At 39.1% G+C, this 20,212-nt stretch overlaps 2 protein-coding genes across 2 annotated transcripts; both read left to right on the top strand.

Moving 5' to 3' along the window:
* The first annotated feature begins 1,511 nt into the window (after nucleotides 1–1,511).
* ppp2r2aa (protein phosphatase 2, regulatory subunit B, alpha a) lies at nucleotides 1,512–13,755 on the top strand. The gene is made up of 10 exons (XM_069699747.1): nucleotides 1,512–1,696; nucleotides 2,126–2,203; nucleotides 4,258–4,355; nucleotides 4,539–4,704; nucleotides 4,899–5,011; nucleotides 5,907–6,084; nucleotides 6,802–6,966; nucleotides 8,140–8,309; nucleotides 8,520–8,611; nucleotides 8,987–13,755. Exons 1-10 carry the CDS (start codon nucleotides 1,690–1,692, stop codon nucleotides 9,264–9,266), a joined length of 1,347 nt encoding a protein of 448 aa, XP_069555848.1. The 5' UTR covers nucleotides 1,512–1,689; the 3' UTR covers nucleotides 9,267–13,755.
* Nucleotides 13,756–14,846: 1,091 nt separating this feature from the next.
* On the top strand, nucleotides 14,847–19,843 carry bnip3la (BCL2 interacting protein 3 like a). Its single transcript, XM_069699749.1, has 6 exons — nucleotides 14,847–14,935; nucleotides 16,016–16,286; nucleotides 16,384–16,465; nucleotides 16,549–16,655; nucleotides 16,768–16,917; nucleotides 18,273–19,843. Exons 1-6 carry the CDS (start codon nucleotides 14,884–14,886, stop codon nucleotides 18,319–18,321), a joined length of 711 nt encoding a protein of 236 aa, XP_069555850.1. The 5' UTR covers nucleotides 14,847–14,883; the 3' UTR covers nucleotides 18,322–19,843.
* Nucleotides 19,844–20,212: the final 369 nt, after the last annotated feature.

Below are 20,212 nucleotides of genomic sequence, written 5' to 3'. Positions count from 1 at the left end.
AAAATTCTAAATGTCATCCGTGTAAAAGGTCTATAAACAGAAATTGTTTGGGCCCTAATGCAACACCTACATTATGCAGGCTACTAAATAATTTGGATGCTCTTAAATATTGTTTCAACGTCTTTAGGATTTCACATTATAGTATGCCTACAATGTGCACATTTATAGATAAATTCGTGCAAATTATCAAAAACTGAGGTGTCCATGTACCAACAGGGTTACGATCACTGACCAAGAGCGGAAATGTCCAAAGTTCAAATGTGGCCTGGGATCTCTGTTACATCTCTCGTGTTTTCTGTCACCTCATAAAAATCCTTTAAAAAAAAAAAAAAAAAAAAAAAGAAATAATAAAGACATAAAAGTAGAGAGAGGGAGAGAGGAGTTAAGTTGGCCTTTTTTGTTTTGTTTAAAGACATATGTCATACATGTGGAAAAGAAAAGGTGTAATTAATAAACTGTTTTGTTATATGGAGACATTTTGGCTTATCACAGCAGAAAAGGTATAGGTGTAATTGATAACAGTATAACAGACTGCATTCCACTTAGGGGAGGTAGTTTCAGGGTCTTTGTAGTGTGCATGCTGAATCACTTTCATGGCTTAATGGTACACTTGTAAACTAAATCTTTTTCACTCCTATGACAAGTGAAAATGTTGTGAAAAAGGCCATTTTAGGTGTGGGGGCCCAAAATCTGGCCTTTGAGCCTGGACTCTGGCATAAGGCATTAAGGCAGAGTGGCTTCATACCCAACTGACGTCTGACAGGTGCAGGAAACAACAGCAGGTGTGTGGATGCTCTCTGGCAGATGAAAGCACCACATCCACTGTCTGCAGCACACCTATCCCTCTCATTTCAAGTTATGTTCCCATTCAGCTGATGTTTAACAGGTGTATTAAGTTCTGTCACAGTTTAGGCTACTCAGGCACCTTAATGCACAGTAAACATCAGATCTTATTGTTTTAGAGCCAGCAACAAAATTCAAACCCACTTAAAATGATACCATTGTATTGTGAACTATATTTTAATCATCGTTAAATATTTGAAATATAAAATGTAAATTTCTTAATGAAACATCTGAGTTTGCTGGCTTGACTTTCTCACTTCACGTTGTAACGCGCGGGTTAGTTCGATTTCATTTACTGAACCAATGCATGTGGGCGGGGTTTAATGCATAACTGGGGATTTTATTGAGGAAAAAGTCATTATTGCTTTTAATTAAAATTGAAAAACTAAATAAATCAACTAACCGCGTGGTCTGTGCGATCAGGGGAAAAAAAAAAAACCCCCAACGCCGCTGACGGTTCGGGTTCAAAATTTTCGGCGCACCCTCACCCCGCTCTCTGATGCCTCCTGAGCGCCGCCCGCGCTACGCCATTTTGAAAGTGTAAATGCTGGAAGAGGCAGAGGCGAGGGAAATCTCAAAGTAGGGTGCAAAGTCTACAAACCTCCAGTGCAGCTTGTAGGCCACTTACTTTGGTTAAAAAAAATTTTTAAAAACTAAAAAACAAAAAAACAAAACACGGTTTGGTGCCGGGGACTTTTGAGTGCGGTCTTCGGAGTTCCTCGCAGCTCGGCCAGCTTCATTCCTCCACTGCTCCTCGGTCAGAACCTCCCAGCCGACCCGGGTCAGCACGGTTCCAGTCCAGGGCCCGAAGCCCGCTACAGAGACCCCTGTCTTGAGCCGCTCGCCATGGCAGGTAAAAAAAAAAAACCCAGAGAGTAAAGACCGCCCGAGTGTCTTGGGCTTCGACCAGCTGCTGTCCTGTTCGGTACAGATGATGGAGGTGGTTGTTTTGTGTGTGTGTGACTCTGTTATGGTGAAGCAGCGCAGGCTAACTAGCAGGCTAGGATACTTCCAACATGCCAGTATGAGTCGGTGACGGAAAGTGAGCGTTTTACACCGCAAACATGTTTAAGCCACGACTACCTGTGACAATTAATGTGAATTAATGGGAAGCCAAGAGCGGCCTTAATCTCAGGTTACTGTTTTTTTTTTTAATTTTTAATTTTTTATATATATATATATATATAGCTAAATTAGCAGCAGGCTAACGCGTGTGAAGTTGTGTGTGTGTGTGTGTGTGATGGTGGTGGTGTGTCAAAACTTGGGGTTGTGTTGTGTGCAGGGCCCGGTGGTGGGAGCAGTGATGTGCAGTGGTGCTTTTCCCAAGTCAAAGGAGCTATAGATGACGACGTCGCTGAAGGTAAGTCAATGTGGTGGAACATTTTACTAAGCTGCACTGTCTTGATTGCCACCCTACTGTGCAATGCTCGTTTGGAGGTTTTCTTCAATGCAACTTGCAGCCGTTTCCGAGGTGTTCATGTACACCGTGACAAACTACATTGTATGAGTGTTAAATCTGGTTGCGCTGATGTAAAGAGGTCACAGGTGTGGCACTACTTTCTGGTTTTCCATGAGGTCTGACAACAGTCTTCTATATTTGGTGTTAATTGATGCAGCAGTGTCAAAACTCCCAACTTTTGCAATTTATTAGCATGTTACTGGAGTGATGTTTGTATGATTGGAGGTGAAATGCACATCAGAATTGAACACAGGTTTTTACCTCTGCAGGTTAAAGGGATTTCATAAACATGAAGGAGCAGCCCTTTTATGCAGAGCTGCTGTAATGTGGTTCATTTAATGCTGCCACTTGCCATTGTATCACCTTCAAAGTACTTCTGTGGTTGCCTTTAAATGGAAGAACCTTTCTTCCTTGTTTAACTGGTCTGTGATAGCGTATCATTCATTTTTAAAGATGCATGTCCAAAAACAGTTCAGTGACTGTACATCTATCAGAACAAACTGACTCAACTTGAACTCCTGGTGTTAAGTGCCTTTACACAACACATAGCAAGACCTCACCAGTTACACTGCAACGATAATTCAATTCCTATATTAACAGAATTTATGTTTGATAATAAATAGATTTGTTTTTTAGCCTTTTTCCTAATTAAAAAAAAAGCTAAAATTCTCAGTTTTGAGCTTGTTAAATGTGAATATGTTTTGGTTGTTTTAGTCTTAAGCGGTGAAGTTGACTGAAGCTGAAGATCCTTTTGGTTGTGGACTGCTGGTTGGGACAAAACAAGACATTTTAGCTCCACCTTCGGCTTTATGAAACACTGGTCAACATTTGTCAGCATTTACTGACATTTTGGAGACCTAACAGCTGATCGATTAAGCTAAACGATATTGAAAATAATCGTTATTTTCAGCCATATCGTTATGATTGGCTCATTAGTTTACTTGGGTTTAACTGCAAATGTGTTTCACACAGCTATTCACAAGAGTCTGATCGGCCAAGTCAAAAGAAAAACGTCACCACTTAACTCTATCAGTATCAAGCTGTACACATTTGTCTTTTGAGCCTTCATGATGTGGTTAGATAACTTTTGGGGTAAGTAAGAAAATATTTTTTTGTGAGTTTGGTGAACTGACTGTTGCCGTGATATAAATAATTTCACACATAGAACATGAGGAAAGAAACTGGAGTGCTATAAACGTGTTTACAGTACATAGTGGACATATTTGTGTGTAAAGGGATCCACAGTTGTTTATAGTAAGCTTTGCCCTGAGAACAAGTGTAGAAATGAGAACCTCTCCTTGTGTCAATACAGAGCAGTTCATAGCCTGAAAACCCAACAATACAATAGCAGTTTTATTTGACTCCTGCAAAAATATTCTCCTTCAGTCCTTCTTGTATGACAGTTTGTATGGAGTCAGGTCGTATCAGGCGCTTTGTGTGCTGTGTTAAGAGTGGAACAACACCATTGTCCTCATTAAGGATCGCACCAGCTCAGAATCGTGCCAGTCTGTAAACGGGGATTGATTGTTGTATTGTAGGATTTGTCGAGAATGCTCGTCCTTGAAAAACGCTGAATAGCTACAGATGGAAAGTTGTTTTTTTTTCCTTCCCATCCTGTTCAGAGTGCTTTCAGTTGTGCCAAACCACTGTAGTGTGTGTATATGGACTTGTGTGTCTCTGCTCTGTTGTGTTTTCACCGTGGTTGACATGATTTTTACCCCTCAGACGTGGACAGAACAGGATCAAACCTACAGCATCTTTAACGCTGCTGATGAATTTTGTGTATCATTGCGAGGAAATTAATTGTTCAACTAGAAAAGCTTTTCAAACCAGTGCAAAATAATTTCACATTGAGCACACCTCAAACCTACACAACATGATCCCGAATACAGCAGCCAAATTACTCTCTGAATAAGGTTTTAAAATGTGTTGTAATTCTAATCACTTGTTGACAGCCGACATCATATCCACTGTTGAATTCAACCACTCTGGGGAGCTACTTGCCACTGGCGACAAGGGGGGTCGCGTTGTCATCTTCCAGCAGGAGCCAGAGGTATGTATTGATCTGACTAAATGTGCACAAACGGTATGTGTAAATTCATAACTTGTCAGAGCTTGGACACGTTACTGTGGTTTCCGATCGTGAGCTGAAACACTGACTCTTACTCTCAGCCTGTCTGTTTCGATCACAATAACACTTGAGCTTAAGACTGATCTGCGGCTTGTCGTTGTTTAGAGTAAGAATCAGCCACAGTGCCGAGGAGAGTACAATGTTTACAGCACCTTCCAGAGCCACGAGCCCGAGTTTGACTACCTGAAAAGTCTTGAGATCGAGGAGAAGATCAACAAGATTCGATGGTTGCCTCAGAAGAATGCAGCGCAGTTCCTTTTGTCTACTAATGGTCAGTAAACCACTGTGTTCTGATTGATGTCATTCACTGTCGTAAGACTGAATTAGTGAAATGTTATCGACTTTAAACTGAAACCTTTAAATCTTCCCTCTGGAGACGCCGGTAGGCAGTCAAGTGATCTAAATTTCCACAATTTCCTGAATTGAGGACACTTTTTGATGATTTCTGCTCTATTTTATTGGCAGACAAAACCATAAAGCTGTGGAAAATTAGTGAGCGTGACAAGAGGCCAGAGGGCTACAATTTGAAGGAAGATGATGGGCGATACAGAGATCCCAACACTGTCACAACACTACGGGTGTGTATACATTACCTTATTTCTGTCCCAATGATGTTGAACATGTTCTATTAACTATGTGACTATTGACCATCTTTTAATATGCTAGATTTTTAATTGTGTGCTAATTCTGTTGCATGTGTTTACATAGCAGAAAATCAAGATTCAAAAACATAATGATAGAAGATTGTCTCGGATTAGGGGCTCACAAACAACATAAAGGCATACAACCATGAAAGACTGGCATAAAACTGCGTTAGAATCCCATCACTCAATAAATAAATGTGTGCAAAGGGTCATTAAAGAGTCGTTGCAGTCTATTTGCCCTTGTTTTAAATTGATATTGCCATGGGATTGATTGAGTTTTTGCTAGTTCAGAACGGTTGGTTCTGTTGTTTTCGATTCACACAGACAGTCATCAGTCACTGCTGTATTTTAGCAGCATAAAATTCAATTAATGCCACAGTTAATGTTATTAGTTACACCTGTGTTGGACAATTCAAGTTGTTGAAAAAGGTCTCTTCAGCTTGAGTTTTCAATCCACAGTTTTCCCTCTCATCATGTGCATCATCTGGTTTGGGAAGCACAAATCTATATTTATCGAGCAGTTTCCAAATATAGACTCAGTGTAAGAGACTAGTACACAGAGGCTGTGGTTGTTTGTTTAAATCATGGTGGAACTGTTTGTCTCAAAAAATTAGTATTGCAAGACTTATCAAATAGACAGTTTACTGCATGTTTTGATAGCTACATCTCTCTGCCTCTTTACCAGTGTTACAACAACAGCAGGGAATTATTATTATTATTTTTTTAAATCCTAAAAATGTGATGCATGAAATAAAGGACATTGAGATCCACACAATCGACAGTATTTTGTGTGAAAATGAAGTGACACTAACCCCACTCCTCTCCTCAGGTTCCGGTATTCAGGCCCATGGACTTGATGGTGGAAGCGAGCCCGAGACGAGTGTTTGCGAACGCTCACACCTACCATATCAACTCCATCTCAGTCAACAGTGATTGTGAGACCTACCTGTCTGCAGATGACCTGCGCATTAACCTCTGGCATCTGGAGATCACCGATCGCAGCTTTAGTATCCTTCATTCTTTACCTCCATGCAGCCGTCATCATCTACATCAAAATTTTTTAGAGCTCTGTTTTACCAGGTGTCAGATTACAATCCCTTGCATGCACCCTGTTAACCTGTCCGCCACACATCAGTCAGACTGTGCACCCCTTTCAACTCTAAAACCTACTGCATACTAGGATGCCTTTTTTCTCATCCATGTGAAATCATAAGGGCCCGAGCACCGAATGCTGCGAAAGCCCTGTTGTAATTAGTTCATCTAACCATGTTGACTATATAGGCCATCTCGATGGTTCTGTGACACTGCTTTTCTTTAAAAAAAAAAAAAAAAATGTAGACACTGATTAATGCAGGCAAAAAAAATAGTGTGCATTGGTGTCTATTTAACCTGTAGCAAAGTGTAATATTTCAAACTACCACCAGATGTCTCCAAAGTAAGGAGTTTTTAACTTGTGCACATAAAGTAGAAACTCACATGGTCAAAGTTTTAAAAAGTGAAATGTGCACGTTTGACCCCAAAATAAAGTAAAGTCATCCTCTCCAATTCAATATTTGCTGATGTGTAGCCATGCAAAAGCTTCCAGGCCACAGAGAAGGTTGCAATGGTTGGTCAGGTTTGTACAAATGATATAATGCAAATGTTCCCATTTTATTTCTCCAGGATTTCTTTTGAAGCTGTGGAAATGTCTGTTCAGCCCCCTGACCTTAACCTCACCTCTTCAGATATTGTTGACATTAAGCCAGCCAACATGGAGGAGCTGACGGAGGTGATCACTGCAGCGGAGTTCCACCCCAACCAATGCAACACTTTTGTCTACAGCAGCAGCAAAGGCACCATCCGCTTGTGTGACATGAGGGCGTCCGCACTGTGCGACTCGCACGCCAAAAGTGAGTCCACTTCATTTCTGGTGTGTGTCAGCAGCTGGTCATTTCGGAGGTGTGCCTGTCGTATCTTGAAGGACGGAAACCAGAATTTAAATCAATCTTTGGTAGAAAGACATTCATTTAATGCATATGAAGAGCCTAAAACTCACCTAAGTCAACTGGCTGTGATTATGAGGCCAATCTTTCCTTTGGTGGTAAATGCATCTCTGTCAGCTAACATGCATGCAGCCTGCAGACAATTTGATTGGATGGCAGGTTCTTTTTTTTTTTTTTTACAGACGAGCTACAGAAATGAGTAAAGTAAATGAGGACCCAAAACAGCGAAGAACTCTTCGGCCCTCAGTTTCTATGGCAGCATATGGGAGTCAGCTTTTGGTTATGGTTATTAAAGGTGTGGGATTGAGAACATACAGAATGTTTGTGGTTCCCTGCAGTGACTGCACAATCAACCCCCAAAATTCATGGGTCGATTGTCACCTAATATTACATTTGGGACACCAGTTGGCTCTTATTTTGTACAGCACCTACTATAATTTCTGATAGACAGACACCTACCAAATCCAAATTATTCTGCACAGTAAAAACGCCCGTGATTATTTCAACATGATTATTATGCAGTCCTAAATTGTCTTGGGGTGCTGGTTACACGTCATTTTCATGCTCTTGTTCTGCTTTTAAACGGTCTGATACATGAACTGCACAAAAAATAATTCCTTAAATAGTTCCTCTTTACTAATAGCTGTGGTTAAATTTTTGTTTAATGAGCGTTTGTCATTAAAAAAAAAAAAAAAAAAAAACTCAAATGAGCCTAATAGACACTCCTCTGTAGTTTGGTTTTGTAGTTAAGGCATTATAACAGAACAACAATACCACCATGAGGTCAAACTGGAAATTACAGTGTTGTCCTCTGTAACATTTATGCTGCACACATGCATTATTACACCCCAAGTCAATACACTTTACATTTAAATAATAGGAATTTTTTTTTTTTTTTTTTTTTTATCATTGTTGACATTTTGCATCAGAAAGTTATTGGCAACAAAGAAAACACTGAGTTGATGCTGTATTTAAATTGTGTACTGCTATTTACAAACTAGTGCCTGCCATTACCGTCAATGACAGTCAGAGTAAACTATTGACATGCGTTCTTTTCTTCTTTTTTTTTTTTTTTTAAAGTGTTTGAAGAGCCAGAAGATCCAAACAATCGTTCTTTCTTTTCTGAAATCATCTCATCCATCTCTGATGTAAAGTTCAGCCACAGTGGACGCTACATGATGACCCGTGACTACCTGTCTGTCAAAATTTGGGATCTCAACATGGAGTCCCGACCAGTAGAGACATATCAGGTCTGTAACTCAGGACAAAAGTAATGCTGTTACTTAATTTATTTAAATTTTCCTGCATGTAAAGCCGGATCTCGTTCTGCTGCCTTTACACAAGAGCGAGGTGTTTCACAGGAGTCCTATGCAGATGTTCCTGCAATGATGTTTTTTTTTTCACTTTTGCACAACTGTTGATTATAACTCTCTCACCTCGTCATCGTTTTCTGTTACCAGGTGCATGAATATCTCAGGAATAAGTTGTGTTCACTTTATGAGAACGACTGCATCTTCGACAAGTTTGAGTGCTGTTGGAATGGGAACGACAGGTGAGTGTTTTTTTTTTTAATTTAATTTTACATTTCCAGTCAGCATATACGTTTCTTTTCAAAGAACTGTCCTGCATTTATGAAAATCGTCATTCTCAAACTCGCAAATTGCATTTTATGACCCACGCAGACATTTTGGCCAGAAACACCGGCCTTATCTCTAACTGTGGTTATCTGCTCTGTGCAGACCATAAGGCTGAACTCGATTTCATTTGGATGGCAGAGTTGTATTCTATACATGCGTCTGGTACTAATTCATCAGAGAGAACAATATACTTACAACTTTAAATAATGCTGCCTAGGTTTTCGACAGATTCATGTTACTGATGCTACTTAAATTGTTGCCCCGCTCACTCACACCCTGTCTCTCCGCAGCGTTGTGATGACCGGCTCCTACAACAACTTCTTCAGGATGTTTGACAGAGGCTACCGGCAGGACGTCACCCTGGAGGCGTCGCGGGAAAACAGCAAGCCGCGATCGGTCCTGAAACCTCGCAAAGTGAGCACAGGTGGGAAGCGCAAAAAGGATGAGATCAGTGTAGACAGTCTGGACTTTAACAAGAAGATCCTCCACACTGCCTGGCATCCACTGGACAACATCATCGCTGTGGCCACCACCAACAATCTGTACATATTCCAGGAAAAGTTGAACTAGCGTTTGTTGAACCGCTCAGATCCCACTTTCTGCTTTCCCCCATTGCTCTGATATACAAATATAAACAATAGCTGTCTGTATTTTGGCTCAATCCCTAAATCTTGATATGATCTGCCCTTGGTGTGTGTGGCAAGACCTGCTACGTCAACAGTGGCATTAACACAGTACATCCAACATGACCATCACACATCTTTTTCTATGTGCACTGCAAGTATAAACACGCAGGGTTTTTAGATCTGCGTCCAGACTTTGGGATTTTGCGTCATGGGTTTCCTTAATTAAGGAGCACTCCATTCCCCCAAACTACCATTTGCAACTCCACTAAATCCCAAACCAAAGGGAAAATGTTAAATACACACATTTGGCTAGTTTGTTTCATGATTATTTTGTGCCATCACGACACAATTCATTTGATGTCATAGTTCATTTTTTGTAGCCACCATGTTTTACTAGTTTGAAAATCCTTTCTAGTGTTTTTATGTCCTCCTGTCACCAAGTTCCTTTCGTACTGGCCTGAAACACTGCTAATACAAGCTGTCGACACTCCATGTTTGCCCAGTATTTGTCATGTTGCCATGCTCACTCACCACTTCTTTCCTAATGTACACAGTATAATTATCCCGTAAAAGGACTAATCTCGTGTTTTATCTTTATATTTAGTAACTTACATTACTGCTGACATTTTGTTCAGGGTGTACAAATATTTATTAGATCATATTTTTAACCTCCGAGTAGCCACTGGTTTACACTCATTTCGCTACAGGCAGAAAGTCAGCTTACTTGAACTTGATATGTTTTCCATCACAGTGTGCTTCTTCTCGTCTTTGATTAAGTCAAAGTAGCTGTTTAGTGCTAACTAGGGTTGGGTTGATCGCTGATAGCTGAAAGCTGAAAGTCATCATGATGGGAGCCCGTCATTGTGATCCCTCCCTGCTCTATATGCGAGTGAAAGTCTATATCACGCAAATAAACACGTGAACGTGTGCAGAGACAACAGGCATTTAACAAAATGAGACATCTTTGCTCACTGCAGCCTCCTTTTAATGCGCCGTCCATTCGAAATTTCATGACGTATTTAACGTTTAAATGTCTAAACAGTCAAGTTTGTAATTCATAACTGTTCAGGCTCGACCCAATCACTTTTATTCAGACTCAGATTTGTTTTAATTATCCCAGTGGCTTTTAGAGGGTTGGGCTCTGCATTGCGGTGGATAAATGAACTGTGCGAGTGGGTGTGGCCTCTTCCACAGCTGTGGGTCTGATGTGTGTTAGAAATTACAGATGCCAACCAACCCTAGTGGTAACACGGTAACACAGCAGCTAAACTGTTTTCAAGTATTCTCTAACTTCCGACACTAAAAGTAAGTCACCTAAAGCCAGCTGTCCTAATGCAAAAAATGATGGAATTCACCTCACTCCTTTAACAACACGTGTGTTTCTTCATGTATGTCTTCTGGATTAGGGTTCCTTGTAGAATTGCTCGCTAACACAATAGCTTTTGACTAACTGAAGTTAAAAACTGTAATGCTAAAGTGCATCTGGTTTTCCAAACAATCCCCGGTCTCAGCTGCACCAACACCTCAGCAAATGTTCACTAATTTAGACTCCTTATCTCGAGCAAGTTTCAAAGCTGCAAGTTGATTTTCATCATGTATTGCAATAGCTACATTTAGGAAAACAGTCAGCAATAATGTACATGTAATTTCTAGTTAAAGGCAAAAAGCATAAAAAACAACAAGTGAAGTCCTTTATCGTGGACCCAAGACTGGGGTGCACACACATTTTTCAGGTATTGTGGTTTTAGGAGTTTAATGGTGGCGAATCATGCCAAAGTAACCAGTCCAACACACTCTCAAGTCATTTAAAGCCGTCTTGCAGACGAGGCGCCCCCAGTGCGACCGGCCACCCTTGCACATGTGTGGACGGCCAGATAAAGCTCAGGACAAAAGCTTACATACGTGGCAGGGCTTAATGGCGTAATGTGGTCTTTGTCACCAAAACTAAGCGCTGCTGCCAGCTTCCCCACAAAGCCGGTTGTGTTGTCGCAGATTGATGGCTTGCTTTACCCTCTGGATCTAGTTTCTGTTTGAAAACACTTTTTTTTAATTTTTTTTTTATGATGTTTTGTACTGTATCTGATGATAAGAAAAGAATAATCACTATAGCTGATTTATTTTTGTATAAATTAAGGCAATAGGATTACAGTCTGATCACTGTAGTTTCTTTAGTTGTCTGTCTGGGACTGAGTGTAGATGGAAAGTTGCTCGAAGGTCAGAGAACTGTTTGTCCATTTTTTTTTATTTTAATTTCTGTGTGCAAGCTAGAGGTTTTTTGTGACATCAAGGAAGTGTGTCGTTTCTGATGTGGGATGTCCAAAGAAGAGTATTTTCAGGTGTCAGTACCTCTAGTCAGAAGAACTATAACAGGTTTTTGTTGTTGTTTTTTTTGGCTGATTTTATGTAGAACTTATCTTGAGGCTTCAGAGTTAACGTTCTGTTTATGTGCCATGGTTTTGTTTAATGAATCATTTTGCTCGCTGTGAAAGAATAGACCCTCGTGGGTCTACATTCATTGGAAAGGCATTTTAATCGTGAATTGTTAAAACTGTTAAATCAGGTTAAATCGCTAGTCAAGGCAATTGACTAGGCAGAGTTACTGATTTTTACTTATGAAATGTCTTCCTTCTCCTTTGACGTATGTGTAGCTCTCCTATACAGACCTGTTTATTTAAAAGGGAGAATTTGTGAAGTACTTGGTTTGCAGACGATCGTTATACCGAGGCGGTTATTCATGACTGCATCGGACATGTGGGTAAAAAACTTTTTAAAAATGACCATAGCTGTTTCTTTGCTACACCGTGCTTTACTCAGATGCTGCCAGTAGACCTTTTTCAGAGCAGACGTGTTGGCTTGTCAAAGCAGGAAAAGTGAAGATGTCACTATCAATGGCTGCATTCCATTTAGCTGCACTAGTTCCAGGGTCCTGGTATTGTGCACCCGAGTCACTTCACGGCTTACTGGGATTTTGTTGGAAAACGAGCTAATGAAATTAGTTTCACCTGTGAGAAGTTAAATGTCTGTTATGAAGAAGGTCCGCAGAAGGTGATTATTGCACAATTTTCCATTTCATTAAAAAAAAATAAGCCATTAAATCAGGCCATGAAGCTTCTCGTTCCACTGGATCATGTTTGTGTAAGTTAATGTGTCACTCCTACTTTAGAGAATGGATTTCCACTCGCTATGATGCCACCAAAATAACCACCCATCTCCATATGGTGGTGTGAAACTACTGTTGAGCGTTTCTCTCTCTCTGTCTCTGTCTTTCTGTCTCTGTCTCTCTCAGGGCTCTGGGTTATGTCTTCTCGTTATGAGATACTTTACTAATCTGTTTGTTTTTTTATTTTGCAACCTTGTGAGAAACAACTTTGCTTTATTGTCTAATGCAACACTGAGGATCATATATGTATAAACCTGTATCATGTGGCACCTTTGTCCCATTCCATGGTCAATGATCCAATCAATTCTCCCAAACAAACAAGGCGGGATGCTCATTCAAATGATCAGTGATCATCCTGTCATTCATACAAAAGAAGCATTTAATTATCTACTGTTAAATATCGATTATCCACCATAAAATAGTGCAACATCAGAATTGACAGGTTATCTTTTTTTCAGTAATCTTGAGGTAACATAAACATATTTCACCTTTACAGACAGCAGAGATGGGCATCACAGACTGCATGACCTTTACTAAAAAAATTTAAAAAAAAGATTCACTAACATCCATTACAAACAACCAACTAACCAGTAATCTTCTTCACTGTCCCCTCATCAACCTCATACAGTTGCTGTTGTTAGAGGCTATGGTGTGAACTACAAAGATGAACCCTATTGCCTTTCTAATAGCATTAAGAAGAAAATAAATGATAATCAAGTATGTTTCTTGAATTTCTGGCATGCCAGACGGGAGACTGCTCAGGGGAATTTACCGCTGCTCTGTGATCAAAACCTTGTACCTTCAAGAAAGCAGCTTTTCAGGACTTAAAAACAAAAACTGCCTTACTTACAGGTAGATCATACTTCTTTTTAATGAACTCATTTTCTGTAATGGCTTTTGAACATGACCCTGGGATCAACTAAACTTACCCTACATACAGAATAAAAGATCACAAAATCTCAAGGAGACTGTTTAGATTGGAGTTATGAGGTTTTTCCACTTGCAGCAGCAGCAGCATTATATACTGTACATGTCTAATGTATCACAGGAGTTAAAACAAAATGCACTTTTTATTTTTGTGAATTTCATTAATGTGTATGTTGATTTTTTTTTTTTTTTTTCTTTCAAGGGGCTCTTGAATAAAGATTGTAAGAGTTTTGGTGATCTGTTAGGGGAAAAACTACAAATGGTTCATTGTACAGCTATGTTTGTCTTTGTCAAACAGAATAAAGTACAGTTTAGCTGAAAAGTAATAAAGAATTTCAAACCCAAATTTTGAATGTGACTATACGGCCTGATGTTTCTTTTTATCTGGATAAGATAATGACGCTTTTATCAAGATACGATTTTACTACCTCAAAGGAGGTTTTTTTTTTTTTTTTTTTTTTTTTTTTTTTGGTTTGTCAGCAGAATTACAGGAAAACTACAATCCTGTTTTTTATGAAACTTGGTTGAAGGTTGTAGCATGGACCAAGGAAGAACACACTCAATTTAAACGGGGTGGATCCATCATTTTTAACATGATAGGGGATTTGGCCTATTAAATGGCATGTGTGTTAACAGTAGTAAAGTTCAACAGTGACAAAACAATTGTAACATTGCTACAGTTGTAAATATAGACAGACATATATAGCCTATCAATTGTAGTTACAAATTTGGATATCATCCAGTGTAATAATGAACTATTGGAGGGCAGAGTTGCTGACTTATAGCCACTGATGTGCATCTTTTCAGCTCTTAACAATTTGAACTTTCTTCCACTATACCTCAACCCTCCTGAGCTTAAATCCAGCCGTAGGAACAGATTGCTTGCACAGACTTGGAGGACAGTACTAACTCGTGAAATAAAAATCGTAAAACAAGCCAATCATAATCCACCGTATGTAGGCTACTCTACTTATATACAGGAAGCAGTGCTAATGTTTATGCTTTCCTGCCCAAATTAAAATAAAGTCCAGCCATGCAACCCAGCAGTTATATGAAGAGTGAATAATAAGAGGTAACATTGGCCAGCTTTGATACCTTCATCAGTCCTCAAACCCTCCACTGACTCAGATAGCTCAGATAGAAATAGGCAACACGTTTTTAATGTACTTCTATAAATAGCCTGAATGTTACTGTACAAACATTGGGATTTCATTCTTAAAGATATAACTGCTATTCTTACTCTTCAAGCAAAAAAAAAAAAAACGTAATAAAGATTCAGGGAGCTAATGCAATCATGTACATCTGTAAATGATGACTATTTAGACTTTTAACAACATATTTAAGGAGAAAACAAGAAATGCCCATCACTGATCCAGAGTCTGTCCTTGCTGTCTGGACACTGGACAGAGTTGGCGCCTGCGCACATCGTAGTTTGTCTGCGTGTCATGTTGAATGCTAAAACTGGGTAGTCAACATGTCCACCGCCGCAGCTCAACAAAACAATAACGAAGAACCCGGGCTTCACGGTACGTACAGTCGTCGGGTTCCCCGTGCTCCCCCGTGCAAATGCTACTATATATGTTCGTAATGAATGGGTGTAGTTTTGAGAATATTATTGCAATGAAGGTATTTTTTGTAAAAGTTACATAGGGAATGGAATTTCCTCGTCTTCTGGGAGGGGTGGAGGGTGACGTCACCACAAAGTAACCAATGATGTTGCAATAGTCGGTTGATTGACGCTTCGGTAGCCAATCACGTTGAAGAGTCAATGTTGGGCGGGCTCTAGAAAAATGAAAACAAGTTGGGGAACAAAGACGAAATAAATTGTGCTCATATCCGTTTTATCTTTTCTTTTTCTTTTAAATTGTGTGATATTGCGGTGCAATACTTTATTCAACAAGCCGTTGTCTTTCCAATTAAATGTCCAAAGGAAGTCGATGATCGGATGCTTTCCCAAGTGCCTGCAGGAAAAAAAAAAAAAAAAAAAAAAAATAGCTCCTGCAATACATTTAAAACACTAAAAGATGTGATCAGACATGAATAGATTAACAGTTTAATGAAGCACTAAAACCTTAAGCTCGGAATGAAAAGCGGGACTTCATGTATAGCACAGCTGGAACAGCGACATGTCTGGGCAGATTGTCTCACACTGCATTGTACTGTTATGCAAGACCGCTCGAAAGCAGCATTGATGACAGTCGACTGTGAACGTGCATTCGGTCGTGTACACACGTACGTCCACGAAGCACATAAATACAATTTAATTTTAAAAGGGCGTCTCGTCTTTTCACAAGGTTTATATGCTGTGCTCACCCAAGCCTGCAGGCTTTCAGAGATTACATAACTCCCTTCCGTATGAATTTTTTGTTGTTGTTGTTGTTGCAAACTGTTAGTGGGGCAGTGGCACAAAGGAATGCACGCTATCATGAATGCAGTGCACAGGCAGTTCATTTAAATGCACAGTGGTGGTGGTGTGGTGCAGGAAATGTAGGTCAGCTGTTTCCATTTGAAAGAAGACAGATGTGTGTTTCTTTGTGGTTTACAAGCCACAGCACAACTAGCCTAATTTCCCTTCTTTTTGTCCTCTTGATCTTTATGTTGCCAAGGCTCCTGGGTAGAGCTGGAGCTGAATGGCAATACAGGGGGCCAGGGTAGGCAGACCAACCTGCTAATGACACCCGCTGCAGACCAAATAAACGCAAATGCTGGCATGAGTCAAAGTCTGCAGACGTTGGAAGTGGTGCCCGAAAGTGATGAAAGCCTGATTGGAGGACTCGAGCATGTGCCGTCGTCCTCATCTATCCACAATGGAGACATGGAAAAGATCCTCCTGGATGCACAGCATGAATCCAGCCCAAGTAACTCTGCTTGTGATAGGTAGGAAGGAATAAAGGTCATTATTTACTCTTTAAAGCTCAGACAAATGTTAATTGTTACATACATGTTTTTTTTTCATGCCAATATGTGGATTCAGTCCTCACAGGCCTCCGAGTCCAGAGCAGGATGAGGGTCAGATCATGTTTGATGTTGAGATGTCCAGCCCAAGAGGGAGTGAGGTAAAGATACATAAGAAACTCTTAAGTCCAAACCCCTTTTAAGTCTTATCTTTTATCTAACTGGTTTACCTTCACACTTTTAGTCAGAGGAAGAGGGTCCAGAGAAGGATAGAGAGGAAGACATCTTGATGAACAAAGAAGTAGATTGGGTCGCCGATTGGTCCAGCAGACCGGAAAACATTCCACCAAAGTAAGCAGACTGTCACTTCCAGAATCATTCACAAATACCATATCATGGTATTTTCTTTAATTGTGACCTGAAATTATTTGACATTAATTAGCTGATTCATTATTCTATTTAGGGAGTTCCACTTCAGGCACCCCCGACGTTCAGTATCTCTCAGTATGAGAAAGAGTGGAGTCATGAAGAAAGGCGGCATCTTCTCTGCTGAATTCCTCAAAGTTTTCATTCCTTCTTTACTCATCTCACACATTCTGGCCCTTGGCCTCGGGTAAGCCTGAGCTTTGCATTACTTCATTTGTACTAACAAAGTTAAAGTTTCTCAAGGTGCATTGATGTTTGGTATTTCACTGACTCATCGTGTGCCAGTGGACGTGATCAGTAGGGGCTGTGTCAATGTTAATTTATCAGCGCACAGCTATTTTTGGTGTCCAAAATGACTGCAGTTTATGGTCAGGTCATGTCTGCTCAGACCCGGGCAATTTATAACAGTAAAATTGGTCAATTTCAGAAGACCTTTGGCACAATCCACCGTAAATTACTCCTGAAGGATGCACCCGGCCCCTGCACACTGAGCAGTTTGATATAGAGGAACCAGCAACTGAAAGAGTAGCTACTGTCACCTGCAAGCTATAACCAATCATTGGGCTAACACATGGACCCAGAATAGCAAGCAGCCCTGAATGTTTATATAAATGTCTCTCTTAATTTTAATTCATCATGATCATTTATTTATACTTGACAGGGAGACGCTCATTTATTTATTTTATTTTAATTTATTTTAATGATTTCAAGTCAAACTACAAAGACAGAATTTAACAGCAAGGAGATGAACTAACACAAAAGGCAATGGCACAATTAATTGATAATAAAATTATTATAATATTAATTTTATTTGTATGTGCACGATAAAATAGCATAGAGAATTAAGATAAAAACCACAAGAACAAAAATCGCAATATAGAACACAGGAACTAGTAAAACAGAATTTGCAGTAAAAGCATACAAAATGCAATGAAACCACAGATTTATTAAAAAAAAAAAAAAAAGCCTTTTTATAAAAGTAAGCTTTAAGGAGTGATTTAAAAGAAGCTAACGAGTTAGGTAGCCTGAATTCCTCAGGTAGGAAGTTCCACAGTTGTGAGTCTCTAACAGAAAAGCAGCAGCTAGGCTCATGGGGCACAGATAAATTCACAAAATTAGATTCTAACTATATAAAAAAAAAAGTAAAAAATTTACAAACAGATGAAGATAATTAAAAATATGAAATAAGATACAGTAATAATTAAACGCTTAAAAATATTTCAAATAGATTGAAAAAAAAGTCAAATGTAATACAGTTATGTAAAACAATTGCATGTAGAGGTTGCATGAAGTTTTAAAATGTGCAAAAGGTATAACTATTGATTTTGAGAAGGTTCTGTAATTTGTATCAAACGTCAAGAGCTCTAAAATTAAAAGCAGTTGATAATTAACAATAGTTAATCAGTTGATATGGATTAATGGCTTTATTTTACCACTACATCATTGATTTCAACATATTTTGTTGTTTTCAAAATGTTTTTCCCTTTTTTTGATTGGTTAAATTTCATGCATTATTTTCGATTTCTTTTTTCTTTTTTCTAGGGTGTTCATTGGAAAGAGAATCGCTACAGCCTCCACCAGTTCTTACTGAGTAGAAAAAGGAAGCAGTGCCTGGATGTTCTCCTGTCTCCAAGTCTCATCAACCATCCTCCTGTAGTCAAGCCTTCTCTCTCTGCATCTATTGTACGCCCACATTTCCTGTCCAATCAGCATTAAGTCATGTCACATTGTAGATGTAGTCGTACACATTACGTAAAGTGGTTGCACTCCATTGGATGTTGACACAGGGCAACATTTGTGCACGCAGTTGAATCCAGTAGATACCAATCTCTGCTCAAGTTGGAAAATATTTGTCATCCTGTTCAACTCCAACATATGTGACAAGGATTTGATGTGCGGTGGCTTCAGGATTGAAGTTTATTTTCTTGTGTTGATGTAATGTCATAAGAAATCTGGCCTTCTCCCTAGCTGTATCTCTCCTCTGGTGTCTTTGTAGGCAGAGTGTATGAACCAATAATATGCGCTATATCTGCAGTATAAACCAACTTAATTGGCTCTGGGAACAGAAGGGACTTTTATCGCCTTAACTTATTGAGCTCAACATTCAAGGTGCAGTGAATTGGGGTGGGGGGGAAAAAAAATGATGCTGCACAGGGGGATCCGTTTTTAACATTCTGCACATTTTTGAGAATGGAAGTTGTATCATGTTGACCCCAGAGGGTTTTGTTTAAAAGCTTTGTTTTTTTTTGAAGGTTGCAAAGCTTAAACATTTATCTAGTATGTAGCTTCAGAAATTTTACATTGAGGAGTATATTATGAAAGTAGAAGTTTGGCCGGAAGGCAATATACCAGGCCATATGCTATTTTTATTTCTTGTTGCCTACATATCTTCTTCTTTAGCACATAATATAGCAGCAATGGCAAAGTGCCAAATTTTTATCTCTCACCACTGCACATCGGTGATTTATCTTAGACTGTTTTTTGGATTTTCTTACATGTTTAGGTATTTAAAGATGTAGATGTGAAAAATAATTTAAGCTGTGATCTGCCCCATGTAATAGACACCATTTGACATTGTATAATTTGTTTATACATTGATATTAATGCATATTATATCTTATGCATTGTGACAGTGTAAGTGTGTTTTTTGCTGTAGTTTAATTGCTGAAGCTTCAGTGGCAGAAACCACCACGACAGGGAGGGTATTTCTAGGGGCCTCATTTAAGAGTGTTGTCTGACTCTTATCTAGATTTCACTGTACAATAATTCCACATAATATGATACAATAAATATAGTGTACAGCGCCTGTGGAAACTTTGAGAAAAATGATAGAAATTATTTCCTGAAGAAAATGCATGCATTTCAGTATATTGATGCTGACTGGATGATTCTTCTGTCAGTGTTTGTTAATGGATGACATCATAATCATATATAAAATCAACAACTACAATGTAGAGTATTGGTTTGGAAGCACTCAACATACATCTCTGCTTTAATGCATTATGTTCCTCATACTAACTCATAAACTGTACATGTCATCATAACAGGCTTATGTACAGTTGATCAGTGTGCAATACGGAGCATTTTGGAATTTGAATAAAGTTTGTACTGTATACAGTGGCTGATATATAAATACAAAAGGAGTAGACAAAGTTCCATATAACTTAATACAGTATTTAGATCATAAATAAAGTAACATATTTGTCACGTATCATAACAATGAGCTTTCTGCACAGCTTGATAGTGAGCAGCAGTGAGCATTGTAAAGTCTCAATGGACTTTGTACTGAATACAGTGGCTGAAACATAAATACAATTGTTGTCTATGGAAGTTAATTTGCATTGTATTAACACGATTAACTAAGAAAGAGCACAACATAATGAGTGTGAAAGAGTGTGATTGCTGTATGTTTAGGTAGGTTTTCAAATACAGTAAATCCCATTGTAGGTGACATCCAGCAATGTTAACAGAAAACAATCTGT

Source organism: Brachyistius frenatus, unplaced genomic scaffold (assembly GCF_029030835.1).
Source record: "Brachyistius frenatus isolate BFR_SWC_R1_liver_20210118 unplaced genomic scaffold, ASM2903083v1 Contig_31, whole genome shotgun sequence".
Taxonomy (NCBI): domain Eukaryota; kingdom Metazoa; phylum Chordata; class Actinopteri; family Embiotocidae; genus Brachyistius; species Brachyistius frenatus.
This window is presented reverse-complemented; position numbering and strand designations above follow the sequence as displayed.

What these genes read in the sequence shown, in the direction of transcription:
- ppp2r2aa (XM_069699747.1), top strand. An exon ending in AGATGACGACGTCGCTGAAG is followed by an intron (nt 2,204 to 4,257) that starts GTAAGTCAATGT and finishes ACTTGTTGACAG; the next exon opens with CCGACATCATATCCACTGTT. An exon ending in TGTTGGAATGGGAACGACAG is followed by an intron (nt 8,612 to 8,986) that starts GTGAGTGTTTTT and finishes GTCTCTCCGCAG; the next exon opens with CGTTGTGATGACCGGCTCCT.
- bnip3la (XM_069699749.1), top strand. Translation starts at nt 14,884, where the DNA reads ATGTCCACCGCCGCAGCTCAACAAAACAATAACGAAGAACCCGGGCTT. An exon ending in CGAAGAACCCGGGCTTCACG is followed by an intron (nt 14,936 to 16,015) that starts GTACGTACAGTC and finishes TATGTTGCCAAG; the next exon opens with GCTCCTGGGTAGAGCTGGAG. An exon ending in AGTAACTCTGCTTGTGATAG is followed by an intron (nt 16,287 to 16,383) that starts GTAGGAAGGAAT and finishes ATGTGGATTCAG; the next exon opens with TCCTCACAGGCCTCCGAGTC.